This window comes from Sander lucioperca, chromosome 4, assembly GCF_008315115.2.
Source record: "Sander lucioperca isolate FBNREF2018 chromosome 4, SLUC_FBN_1.2, whole genome shotgun sequence".
Lineage (NCBI taxonomy): Eukaryota > Metazoa > Chordata > Actinopteri > Perciformes > Percidae > Sander > Sander lucioperca.
Window position 1 is genome coordinate 33,151,749 of NC_050176.1, and position 13,306 is coordinate 33,165,054.

A 13,306-nucleotide genomic window follows, 5' to 3' on the forward strand; every position below is an offset into this window, starting at 1 on the left:
GTTCCAATAAACTTAAACGCCGTTTGGTTCTGCAAATTTCACATTTGAAGATTGAACACCAAGTCAATGTTTTTCCAAGGATTAATTACTTTAAGTTTTTGTTTTCTGTGTTAACCTGAGGCTGTCGCACCACCATCTACAATTCTCACTCTTTCCTTTTTGGTACAGTAGCAGTTAGTTATTTAAGAGATATTTAGAGGCAGTGTATTCAATAAAACTGACTTTTTCAATAAATAACACCCGGAGAGGTCATTTATTTAAACTAAAGAGAAGTCCAGAGCCAACATGATTAACTGCTACCATTTTTATCTGACCCCTGTCTAGTGATTCATGGATACGACTAGATAGGGCTATGTAGCAGCTGGCTTGTTCCATCATTTATCTTCTAAATTAAAACCTTATATCATATACCATGGATTCCTGATAATACACCCACCACATGAGTAGGGCTAATGCTGAAGCTTTCATGCAACCAAGACTCCAATCAGTGTGGCGGCAGCTGTTGAGAGCAGGCATCCCAGGAATGTGACAACAGGAGAAACACAAGTGTCTTTCTTCAGATTGCGCACACCCCCCCCCCCCCCCCCCCACAGACACACACACACACACCCCTCCCTTTGGCCACACAGGTTAATGAACATCTGCTGCATGTTGGAAGGCAAAGTATGAGTGGGAAACCTACTGGTTACCACTGTCCTAACAAGTGACCTATGTTCCTCTAAACAACACACTTACTCACCATTCAAAGTTCATTCAAATTCAAATTCATTTCAAAGTCACATTGATTTTCTTTCAATGCTGTGCCTCTGGGTCAAAATAATAGTAATATCACTGATTGGATTGATCTGATTTCTGTGTGAATGGCTAGAAATACTGGTCTATGTTACATCTTCACTTATTGTACACTACTCAGACTAATAAAATGAATATATGCCAGAGAAAACTCCTCAGACTATCTTAAACACCTCTTATGAGGCTGCAAACTCTCTTTTAAAACAGACTTGTAAAATCACACAGAATGCGCACATACCCGGTTTTTGTGAAGACGAAAGCAGTCCATATCCTCAGGTCCTACTCCAAATCCTCAACATTACAGCCATGAAATCAAAACTCCAGCGGCACTCGGAGTGTCTGCAGAGCTGGCTGAGCCAGCATACAGTATCCTACCACATCCTGTGTTTCTACACACATATGCTCAAACACACACACACACACACACACACACACACACACACTGCCGTTCCCTTGACAGGACTGAGGGGAAAAGCAGTTGAAATGCAGTCTCTGAAAGAGACTGTTATGCTCATTTAGCTTTACTGGATTAGCAGGAAAATAAAATGCGTCAGGAAGCTTTGCCCTCATATGAGGAGAGAAAAAAATGTGTGTGTGTATATACTGTATGTGTGTGTAAGTGGGTGTTCCATAGTGGGACATGGGGTAGCTGTTGCCGCCCCAAAAAACACTTGTGTGACTATTGCCTTGGCAACAGCACTGTCACACTGGAGGCAATAAAAAAAGCATTTAAAGAGGTTAAAGACCACAAAAACACTCACTGTATGGAACTCCCACAGAGTTGAACCCACAAACACATACTGACAGTACATACTGAGAGATAATACTGACAGAGCCACACACCAACTCTTTCAGATGTCTGGACTTACTGTAAGTGTTACAGGAAATGAAAAAGTTCATTGTCGCTCATTAGCCTCTTTCTGACCAAGTAGTTACAGGAACGTAGTTATAGGAACAGTCCACTTCTAAACAGTTCTACTAACTACTCTCCCCCAAAACCTTTTTTTCCATTTGCATTCGCACTGGCCAAGTGGCCATAGCAACTGACCTTTTGTTATTATAATCACAGCCATCTAACCACCACTATGCGGAAAAGGGAAAAGACCCTGCCCTGAAGTAGGAGCAGAAAGAGTTACAGGAACTGCGGCCAGAGGAACTTAATAATCCCCAAATTGGTCCAGTCGGAATAGCAGAAAAAAAGGGTTCTAGGAACGTTATGTTCTAGGAACTGCAAAAATCCCTCCGGTCGGAAAGCGGCTATTGTCTGTTCCACTTCGATGCGGGGAGAAAAGGTTGAGAAAAAGGAGGACAGAGATGGAGAGAACATCAACCAAGACCCAGTGAACCAGAGACACAGCAAAACAACAAACATCAAAGGTCAGAGAGAGGCAGTTGCGTGTGTGTGTGTGTGTGTGTGTGTGTGTGTGTGTGTGTGTGTGTGTGTCCTTACCTCCACTATCTCTGTGCAGGCATGAGAGACGAGATGCTGCTTGTGGGGATCTATGACAGCCACCTGGACCAACGCATTGGGCTTCCTGTCTCTGCCTGAGGCCACCAGATCATTACAGGCTACAGAGAGGGAGAGACGATGGAGAAAAATCAAGATGAGAGGGGGAGATAATCCTTTACAATAACACACATAAGTGACATAAATCACACGACACTGAGTCACAAATACAATATGTGACAATAAATGAGAGAGAAACACGGTAAATACACATGGGAGAATAAAGAGAAGAAAACAGCAATGGTGGAGGAGGATTTATAAATATCTCCTGTCAGATTACATGTCACATGTCAAAACACTAAAGAGCTGAATCACCACAAAGGAACAATTGAGTTGAATCTAGTCTTCACTTCTCTGAGGCCTCTCCTCAAAACACAATAAAAGTTTGAGGAAATAAATTATATTTTTTATATATATATATATATATATATATATATATATATACACACACACACACACACACACACACACACACATTGAGATATACAATTGTTGCCTCAGTAGTTGATTAAAATGGCAGTAGAATCTCCCTCTGGGTGTGAGATATCAGTTTTATTAGGGCTTTCATTTCCGTCAATAAAAGCAGCTTGTCACTCAGCCCCGCTGGCTTCCAAGGACAGGAAAGACTTTGCATCCCACAATTCCTTTATAGGAAACCAACGCTTCCTGGTTACGAATAGAAACATCCCCCTCACAAGATAGCACTTGCTGATCCCATCACAGCTAAACGGATGCATCATTCCTTGATAAACACTACTGTACTAAGACATTCTTATTATCTCTTAAAAGTCACATATACAGTGGTAAAGTTGCACTTTTGATTGAGTTGAAAAGCAACAAAACAGCTTGATTTTTCCTGAACCTTGTGCAGGAAAAATGCTAATTTCTGTGGTTAGTTTTCAAGATGTGACTCTTCTGTTCACATCTGCTTCAGGTAGCAGGCCTATAAAGAAACGTCCGGCCTGATACCAAGTAAATTACACCATATGGCTCTGAATGTATGTATTAATGAACATTTGTAAACACTTGAGTACAGTAATGACAAATTTGTGTTCAGTAACCTCCTTGGATCCTGTCCAAGAGCTGCATTTTATCTACCGAGCACAATTCTGGCATGTAAACAGCAATTGATCTGCTCGCAATGCCTGGTCAGTTTCACACATTACTCTACAAAAAAAAAAAAAAAAAGCCTGGATAATATCATTTTATATTCCATTAAAAAAAACAGCAAGAGCAGAAGGTTGCTTTTTGCAGCTCCATCTCCATGGGCATGATTTTAATGTTGAAGCAACTGAACAGCAACTAAAGATGAAAAGATCTCTTGTGGGAGGCACTTTAAAGGCAGTGAAGCGCAAGAATAAAGGGTAACGCTTTACTTGAAGGTATCGACATAATTGTGACATGACACTGTCATAACTATGACATGACACGGTCATGAACGTGTCATAAACGTTATAAACAAGTTATAAACGTTTATGACTTCTGTCATTAAGTGTTATTCGGTTTTTGTCATGACAAGTTGACATTGTTTGGGTTGTCTTGATTATAACAACTTGACATTAATCAAAGTGACATTACCAGAAGTTGTCTTGGTCATGACAAATTGACATTACATTTGTTAGGGATGTCTTTGTAATGACAACTTGACATTAACCAGGATGACAATACCAGAGGATGTCTTTGTAATGACAACTTGACATTAACGAGGATGACATTACCAGAATATGTATTTGTCATGACAACTTGACATTCAATTTCTTTGGAGTGTCCTTATTAAGACAACTTGACATTAAACAGGATGACATTATGTCAAGTTGTCATGACAAAGACAACTTCTGGTAATGTCACTTTGATTGTCAAGTTGTTATAATCAAGACAATCCAAACAATGTCAACTTGTCATGACAAAAACTGAATGACACTTAATCACAGAAGTCATAAACGTTTATAACTTGTTTATAACGTTTATGACACGTTCATGACAGTGTCATGTCATAGTTATGACAGTGTCATGTCACGATTATGTCGATACCTTCAAGTAAAGTGTTACCGAATAAAGTTGCAGAAAGAAATGAAGGGTTTACTAGCAGGGCATCAAAAGAGTGAAAACCTCTCTTTTCTTAGGTTTAGATGTGGTTTATCTGACTCTCTCTGATGTGTTAGGTAAAGAGATGAGAAAAAACACATGGTAAAGTGTTTCTGACCATGGGAGTGCTCAAACTGCAAGCCAACCAAAAATGCCAGAAATCCATCCCTGATCGTCGCAGAGCCAGATCGCTGATCCCCTTCGACCAACAGCTGAAATTTAGCCCAATTCTAAAATAGATCAGGGGTGATCAAATTAGAGTTAAAATCAGGCTTCATTAGCCGCACGCACACACACACACACACACACACACACACACACACACACACACACACACACACACACACACACACACACACACACACACACAAAAAAGACATTTTCCAACAGCACTGGTAAGCTGATTGTACTGTCAAGGTGACTGTCCTGGCTTTTTTTTTTTACTAACAGCAACACAAACAAAGCAGGGATTTAATGAGCATTTGTCACACACTTGTCTGCAAGAAAGCAAGAGAATAAAAGAGGATGCTTTCAGCATACACAATTCAAAGCTTTTTTGTCATCTGTGACTTTACTCTTTTTTTTCAACCTATTTTATGTGAAACTGAAAACAATTAATCCAAACAGCAGAAAAATATTTGGTTTAAGGTTGGCTGACACTGTAAAATATTTAAAAGGGTTCATTTGAAGCGAGTGTTTGTATAGTATGTTTAATTATAGTATGTGTGCAAATGTGTTGTATCACAGAGAACAACTATTGTAAAATAAAATCTTAAGATTTAGAATAAATAAACTGAGACTTTAACTTTAAAACGGAATAAAAATCAAACAAACAAAGTCAAACAAGTCAAGTGGTCAAATGGATATGAAACTGACCTCGGAGTGACTGAATACGTATGGTCAATTGATTTCTTCCATTGGTCAGGATCTTTTTTTTTTAATACACTTTGTTTATTTTCATTTTCTTTTCTTGCAGAGATAGAGGGCAGTACAAAAGAGATCAGTACAGCAAAAAGTACAATGCAAACAGCATTAACAATGACCCGCCATCATCCCCCCGCTCCCCCTCCAACAGCAAACTACAACATAATAGTAATAGTAGTATATATATATATATATATATATATATATATATATATATATATATATATATATATATATATATAAAAAAACATAAGTTAAAATAATAAGTATATCAATTTTGATATTAGTTGTCAGTTCCAGAGATGGACATGCTATGTACACACATTATGTTCAAAGGCTAAAGTAGGGTCTCAAACGTAAGTAAGCTTCAAGTATGGGCATCGTCTCTGAGAGAAGGTCTATTGTGTAAAAAGGTTACAAAATCTCCCCAGCATCTGTCAAAAAGAAATGGCTTCTTCGTGAGATTAAACATGATCTTTTCTGAAGGTATGTATGAAGACAGCTCTTTGGATAACCCAGGGGGTTCCTCACTTTTCCAGCGAATGGCTATACATTTATTAGCCGCAATAAGGTCTAGTCTGACAAAGTGTGTATAGCCCCTCAAGTTGATTGGCAAAACTGAGTTGTCCCCCAGCAGTGTCAGTCTTGGGTTGGTTGGGATCTCCATCCCCACTACTTTTGTAACAATGTCCAGAACAGATAGCCAATAATTTCCAGGCACTTACATGTCCAAAACATATGTATAGAGATCCTGTTTCAACTTTACACATAGGGCAGTGTTCTGAATAGTTACTACTCATCTTATGGAGGCGTTCAGGCGTATAATAAACTCTAAGGTTGGACTGTAGTAGTTTGTGTCTACTATTATAAGAGAATGATTGAGAGCTACCACAAATCAAGTCCCAATCAGCATCCTCGAAAGCCTCACCAATGTCCATTTCCCATTTAACCCTTGCACTGATAGCTTTATTTTCCATAAGGGACATGAGCCTCTTATAGGCAAAAGACAGAAAACCTTTAGGATCGCGTTATCATAATGTCCATTTGAAAATCTTCCAGGTTGACAAGTTTCCCTCCCTGCTGCACTCTGATATAGTTCCTGACTTGCAAGAACTTAAAAAAGTGACTAGAAGGAAGCCCGTAGGAGGATTTCAGTTGTTCAAAGGACTTCAAGTGAGCTTGCTCATATAGGTGCCCAAATGTACAAATACCTCTGTTGTACTAGTCCTTTGTAATTACATCTCTCAATGACTCTGGTAGAGCAGGGCTAAAGTGGAATGGGGTAGCTCTATATATTTTCCGGACACTTTGAAGCTTTATTCTAATATCATGCCATATTTTGGTTCTAAGTTTGATCACCGGGTTCGTTACAGTTTTCAAGCTATGGTAAGAGGGGATAAATGGATTACTTGACATTGCCTCAGTTGTACAGGATTGTTCAATTTGTTTCCATGCTGGAGGGTGTTCTAGGTTTTTGGTCCAAGTCCAAATAGCTTTAGATTGGGCAGCCATATAGTATAATTGAAAATCAGGTAGGTTAAGCCCTCCCTGTACAGTGGGGCGACAGAGAGTTTTAAGCTTGACTCTTGGAGCTTTACCGTTCCACAGAAATCTAGAGACATGGCTGTCCAATTTTTTAAAGGTCCCATGGCATGAAAATTTCACTTTATGAGGTTTTTTTTAACATTAATATGAGTTCCCCCAGCCTGCCTAAGGTCCCCCAGTGGCTAGAAATGGCGATAGGTGTTAACCGACCCATGGGTATCCTGCTCTGCCTTTGAAAAAATGAAAGCTCAGATGGGCCGATCTGGAATCTCCTCCTTATGAGGTCATAAGGAGCAAGGTTACCTCCCCTTTCTCTGCTTTGCCCGCCCAGAGAATTTGGCCTGCCCATGAGAAAGAGAGAGACATCATGGCTTGCAAACCATGGATGTATTAAAAGAACTGGATACAGTGTTCGGCGGGAAGCCCTGTACATTCCAATGAGAGTGCTCAAAAGCGCATAAAGCAAACATGGAGCTCGGCTCTTCCGCGTTGACTGGCCCATGACGTCATGATGGACATGCGCACCAGCAACAGTTTGTTTGTGTTGTCGTAGCAACTGGTAGCAACATGCTCGTTCATGAGCTTCTCTCTCGTGTCTCTTACAAGTGGCAAACTCATGAACTCGCCGTTTTCATTGTCTAAAATATTCAACCTTAATATTACGTTAAACATTGTGTTTTCGTTGTTCCTGATCGTTTACATGCTTATCTAAATAAATGATGGATGTATTTAGACAACCAAGGAGATTTAATCATTATGTCGTGCTACTAGCTACTAGCTAGCGCTAGCTATTAAGGTTAGCCTGCAGTTTCGTGAACAGAGCTCATCCATGGCTTTATCCCTCATCCACGTTACAAGCTTTACAGCATACAGCCCTCGGATGTATCATAAGAGAGAACCAAGGCGATGTAATCACTAACTGTCTGTAGTACCGTTATGTAGGCATATAGCTAATTATGGTATTACCATTCTCTTAATACATCCATGCTAGCTACCGCTAATAGCTACTAGCTGATAGCCCCGCCAGTTTGGGAAACGCTTCATACATGACGTTACATTCACGTTACAGGCTTTACAGCATACATACATCCCTCGGGTGTATCATAAGATAATACCATGGACGTATTAATAGAACACATGGTGAATTACAACCATTAGCTATATCCATTATTACAGCTACAGGACCTTGGGAGAACAGTCATGTGAGCGGGCAGGCGCAGTCCGTCATACCTAGTTTAATAACTCTGGATTCGGCTACTAGTGAATTTAAAAAATGTTAAAAACGTGACGTTTTAAACAAGGACCCTTTAGTTGTTCGGGCTGGTAAGTTGATGTACCCCCCAAAAAATTATCCGCTGAAATATAGAAGTTTCTTTCGCCATGCAAAGTCTATGTGAAAAGTCTTTCTGGGCCATGGGGTGCAGTACCACCGTTATCTGCTAAGCCCATGGTGGCTTTTAGACATGGCGCTCTTCCTGGGGGCTTGTTGCAAACAAGCAAAGTGGCAGTTGGTCAAGGCCACACCCCCACCCTCCACCTTGCTCCCCCTCTCTTCTCCTCAATATCATTTAAAGCTACAGACACAGAAATTGCACATACTAAGGAAAACTCATTGTGGGACTGGCTCTAGTGGCTGTAATTCTGCACCAAGGCTGAATTTTACTTACATCCGGCGGGATTTCCTGTGGCACCGGAGCAACCCCGGAAGTGGAACGTCAAGGATATAGACTAGACTGCATTAGACTAAACCACATTCACTAATTTCTCCAATTCTCAAGGATATGTCTGTCATGAGACTCACTTAAGAATATTCAAAATACAACATCAAATTCTGTGATATTAAATTGAAAAGTGCTATTGAAGCCATTGACAAATGTTTCTCTACATTCTTGACCTGACACACTTAGTCTTAGTTTTGTTGGGGATTGGTAAAGGAGTCTGGGAGTAAGGTGCATAGAGTGAATCATGTAGCAAATAACTTGGTTAAAATGGACTTCAGTGCATGCATCCGTTACAAGGCAAACCTAGAAACATGTATTACTGATGCTGTTCTGCTACGGATATAAAATAGGGGAATGCTGTTGTAAGAAACCCATTTGTTAACGTGTCTATAGTTTAGGTACTGTAGGTGTATACATTTTATAGATTTATTGCTAAGCAGTTTTTACAGCAAAAATAAAAGTACTTCAGTAATTTGTCATACTGTAAAGATTATGATCCATTAGATTTGACATTAAGGGTTTCTAAAACAAAATTTAAAACCCTTTTTGAAATTTGAATAGTGGCCATATAATCATAATGAATTTACCTTTGGTGCCAAGGCTATAATGCAGCATGAGTGCACCTTGTAAGATTTAAAAGTCCTCAGAACTTGGACTTAAAAGCATTGATCAACATCATGTTTTCCCCCAAAACCAAAGGAAGTAATGAAAGAGAATAAATTAAACATAGTTTGATGTGACCCAGGGTCTCAATTTCAGTATGTGTTTAACACATGCTTGAGGGTGGTCATACAGTATGCATCACTGAGCAAAGAGACAAATGCCCTTTGCATTTCTTAATCACACTCACACTACACCTCCTACGACATCTATGCTCACAATGTACGGATCAATCGACCCGTCATAAAGTGGGGTGCTTACATTAATAAAGTTTTATTCAAACAATCTAGCTGCTTCAAAAAAAAAATTCAAGCCGAACAAAATTTCCCAAATGCCTGAAATCCAAACAAACATCCAAGAGCCAGATTGTTGATCGTTTGGGCAATACAGCAGGTATTGTGACCCCTTACAAAAAAAAACAGATTTTTGCAAAATTTAGCCCAATTGTGAAATAAATCAGGGGTGACCAATGTATGGTAAACATCAGCTTAATTCATGCAGTGTCTGTCCAGCTTAAAGGACAATTCCCGGCGCAAAATGAACCTAGGGGTTAATAACCATAGACAGTATATACTAATGGACCAACATATCCCGTTGCTCTGGACGGAGACCAGTGAAGGCCATTAGAAGCACTTTTCCAGTGATGGCTGAGCGTTACTGCGCAGCCTCCAACTGAGAGAGACGACGTAAATGTGCCATGAGCAACGTGTCTGAAAGTTGGAAGTCTTCTGGTAGCTGTGCCAAGAGAAATCTCAATAATTCCGAATATTGCAGAGACAGAGAGCGTAGGTATATGTAAGGAGATAACATGGACACAGGCTAATTATTGCTAACTAAAATGCTAGTTAACATTAGTAATTACACTTAAACAGCTAATGTGAGACGAAACTGCCTGCGCACTTCTCCTGTACTATACAGTAATTCCTCTACTGTGCGACAGTAAGTCGCGTGGTTATGATTGGTTATAAACGTCTGCTACGGAGCCATAACATGAGGTACAAGGTAATGGAGCCTTTTATACATTGTCGTGTTTCTTTAGAAATAAACAATGAACAAATAGAGTCTTTAAACGCTTCAGATGTAAAGTTATTCGCTGTCAAAGTGGCGCCAAAATGAATGGTAGTCAATGGAATGCTAACGGGAGGTGATGGCTTGGTAGCATCAAAATGGCGCCATAGGAGGTTCCCGGTCCGAGGAGAAGCTTACCCCCTTGTTAATAACACGTGTACCGAGTCGACCTTTCTCTGGGATATGTTTTCACTGTAATCAAATGTGTATGTAGCTTGAAACAAGCTAGCACAAACCGCCGATTAGCTTAACGCTAGGCATTCGGTTAGGGTGACCAGACATCTCCGGTTTCCGGGGACAGTCCCCGGTTTTGGTGACCTGTCCCTCGCTGGAGCTGTCCCCAGAAATGTCCCCGGTTTTCACTGTGACTGACAGACCCGAAATTGGAATGAAAGAAAGAAAACATTGACCAAATGTATAGTCGCGCACCTACACGCGCAGGCTCAAGACAGCCAGAGCAAGCGCTGCTCAGTGCTCAACTTCGGTAAAGTTAGAAAGATATTCACAGATTCGAACTTCCGGGATAAATTACTCTGCAGCGAAATGTTATTAAATCACAAACGACGGATCTTTCCTACCGTAGTAAGGTAAACAACGAGCTACAAACTCATTTTCATCAAAACGAGCCGTCCTCGAAATAACTGGAGAAATAACATTGGTCTCTCTGAGCAGCCGGCGGTGAGACAGTAGTAAGACGAGTGCTTAGGGACAGTCTACAAACTACAACACCGAAAAGAGATACAACAAAAATATTTATTAATTTAATGATTAAATAAGGTAGTGTCTCCAAACTTACCTCAATTATAACTTGTCTCCTGCTAGATGTACTATAGCACTTACTTTTCAAAAATAGGCATATGCCTAATTTTGGGGAATATTGTTTGCCAAAAAAATTTAACATGTCAAAATTACAGTCATGTCTCCAAAACTACTCCACACATAGAAGCCCCCCTGCTGGTTGTACTGCAGCACTTACCTTTCAAAAAATAAGCATCTTCATAATTTTGGGCAATTGTTTTTGCCAAAAACATTTAATATTTGAATAATTAAATAGAGTTGTGTCTCTAAACTTCCCTCGCGTATAATTAGTCTTCTGCTGGTTATACTACATCACTTACCTTTCAAAAATAGGCATATGCATTCTGCCCTACAAAGCCAAAACGCAGTAACTACGCTAACACTGAAACTGAGAAAAATGCCTTTAAAGTTTTCACCGTGGCCAGCCAAACATGTTGTGGGTAGATTAGTGGTAATACATTCATATGATGCCTTGTTAGGAAGTATTTTTTGTAGATAAAAAACATGACCACTGATGTGACCTTTGACCCAAAAAATGCAGCTACTGCACTCTGCCTTGGGATAACCTTAAACAGCTAAAACACTGTTGCAAAGGCAAAGTGCAGTATCTGCAATCTAAATGTATTTATTACCACATTTTGATTGGTTTTAATATAGTTTTTTGTTTTATTTATTAATGTTTGCAAGTTGTGAATGCTAGTAACCCTCAAAATTAAGATATATATATTTTATTGCAATGCTTCATTCTTTCATCAGTGTTTGGCTTTGGAATTTTTGTTTTAAATTAATTACAGATCAAGGATGTTTTGAAAAAGTAGTTAAAAATGAATGCAATTTACAGTTTTTTTTTTCAACTGCTTACACACACAAAATCTTAACATGTCACACAATTTCATCTGAAACCTTTCACTCAAACACCACAATACCAAATCCGCAAAACCATGCAATAATTCTCAGCCTTCAACTCAGTTTTCAATTTCATAAAACATTATTTGCAAAACACCACACAGAATTCATTACCTAACACACACATATGTAACAGTATTGAGGATATCAGTCAGAGGAGTCAGTCGGAATTTGACAGCTAATTAAAACGCTCTTCCTGCCCGCCCGGCTGCTAGTCCACTTTCCTGGGTGCAGCTAACTTTAGCTAACTGTAACTAACTTGACTGGAGCCACCTTTTGACTTTTAAACCATAACCGTTTTCACCAAAATTGGATTAGCTGCCTGATGCATGAACAGATCAAGAAATGAATGACGCAAGAAACATCAACATGATCATACGAGGATTATCATAACATTGTCGGAGTGGATATTGCCTTCAAGTGAGCAGGTTGGCTAATGTCTTTAATTTGCTAGCGGCTAGCTAGCCATGGTAACAGTTCATTGATAAAGCGGTCATTTGCCAGGCTGTGTGTTCATATTTTGCTATCTTCCTTACACGTCTCTGGATTGGCATTTTAACGCGAGTTTAAACATAATTTTACCATGAAAATGAGCCATAGCATTTCTCAGTAGGCTACCTGGTAGGTTTGTTGGTTCTGTGTTATGGACCGTTATGATCGGGACAAAATTTTCGGTATAAAGGTCCCTACAGATAGGATCTTGCAACAGTGTTGCACTCTGAAACCATTATTTTCAACAGCTTGTGCAGCGCAAGAACGATCTGGCTACAAAGTCAGATTGCAATATCTGCAGTGTCAAAGCTGGGGAAACAAAGCCAGAACGCAGTAACTGCTAAATCCAAGCTAATACAAAGCCAGAACGCAGTACCTGATGTTCAGTACCGCAGTTACTGCGGTTTGCCTTTGTATTAGGTTGGATTTTGTAGTTACTGCAATTTTGACACTCTCGTTTCTCTGAAACGGAACGCAATTAAACCAGGATACTTTGTCACAAAGCCTATTTCAAGTCATAACTCAATTTTGACAAAATGTGTAGTTACTGCGTTTTGGCTTTGTAGGGCAGCATAGTTTGGGGGAGTATTTTTTGCCATAATTTTTATATATATATATATATATATATATATATATATATATATATATATATATATATATATATATATATATATATGTCATAATTACAAAGAGGCATGTCTCCAAAACTACTCCACACATAGAACACCTCCTGCTTGTTGTCTGAATTTCTTTTCAAAGTGCACCAGATTGAGGCACTTAAACGTTAAAATTAGGGCTGCACAATTAA

The 13,306-nt window shown here is 39.4% G+C and overlaps 1 protein-coding gene across 4 annotated transcripts in view; it reads right to left on the minus strand.

Moving 5' to 3' along the window:
* inpp4b (inositol polyphosphate-4-phosphatase type II B) overlaps nucleotides 1-13,306 on the minus strand; it is a 258,561-nt gene that overhangs the window by 149,459 nt on the left and 95,796 nt on the right. For 3 of the 4 annotated variants that reach the window (XM_031277069.2, XM_031277068.2, XM_031277067.2), the window contains one exon: nucleotides 2,243-2,361. In XM_031277069.2, coding sequence (XP_031132929.1) covers nucleotides 2,243-2,361 — 119 coding nt within the window. Of the gene's footprint in view, nucleotides 1-1,030; nucleotides 1,196-2,242; nucleotides 2,362-13,306 lie in introns of those variants that run through there. The other variant, XM_031277070.2, reaches the window with a different exon arrangement.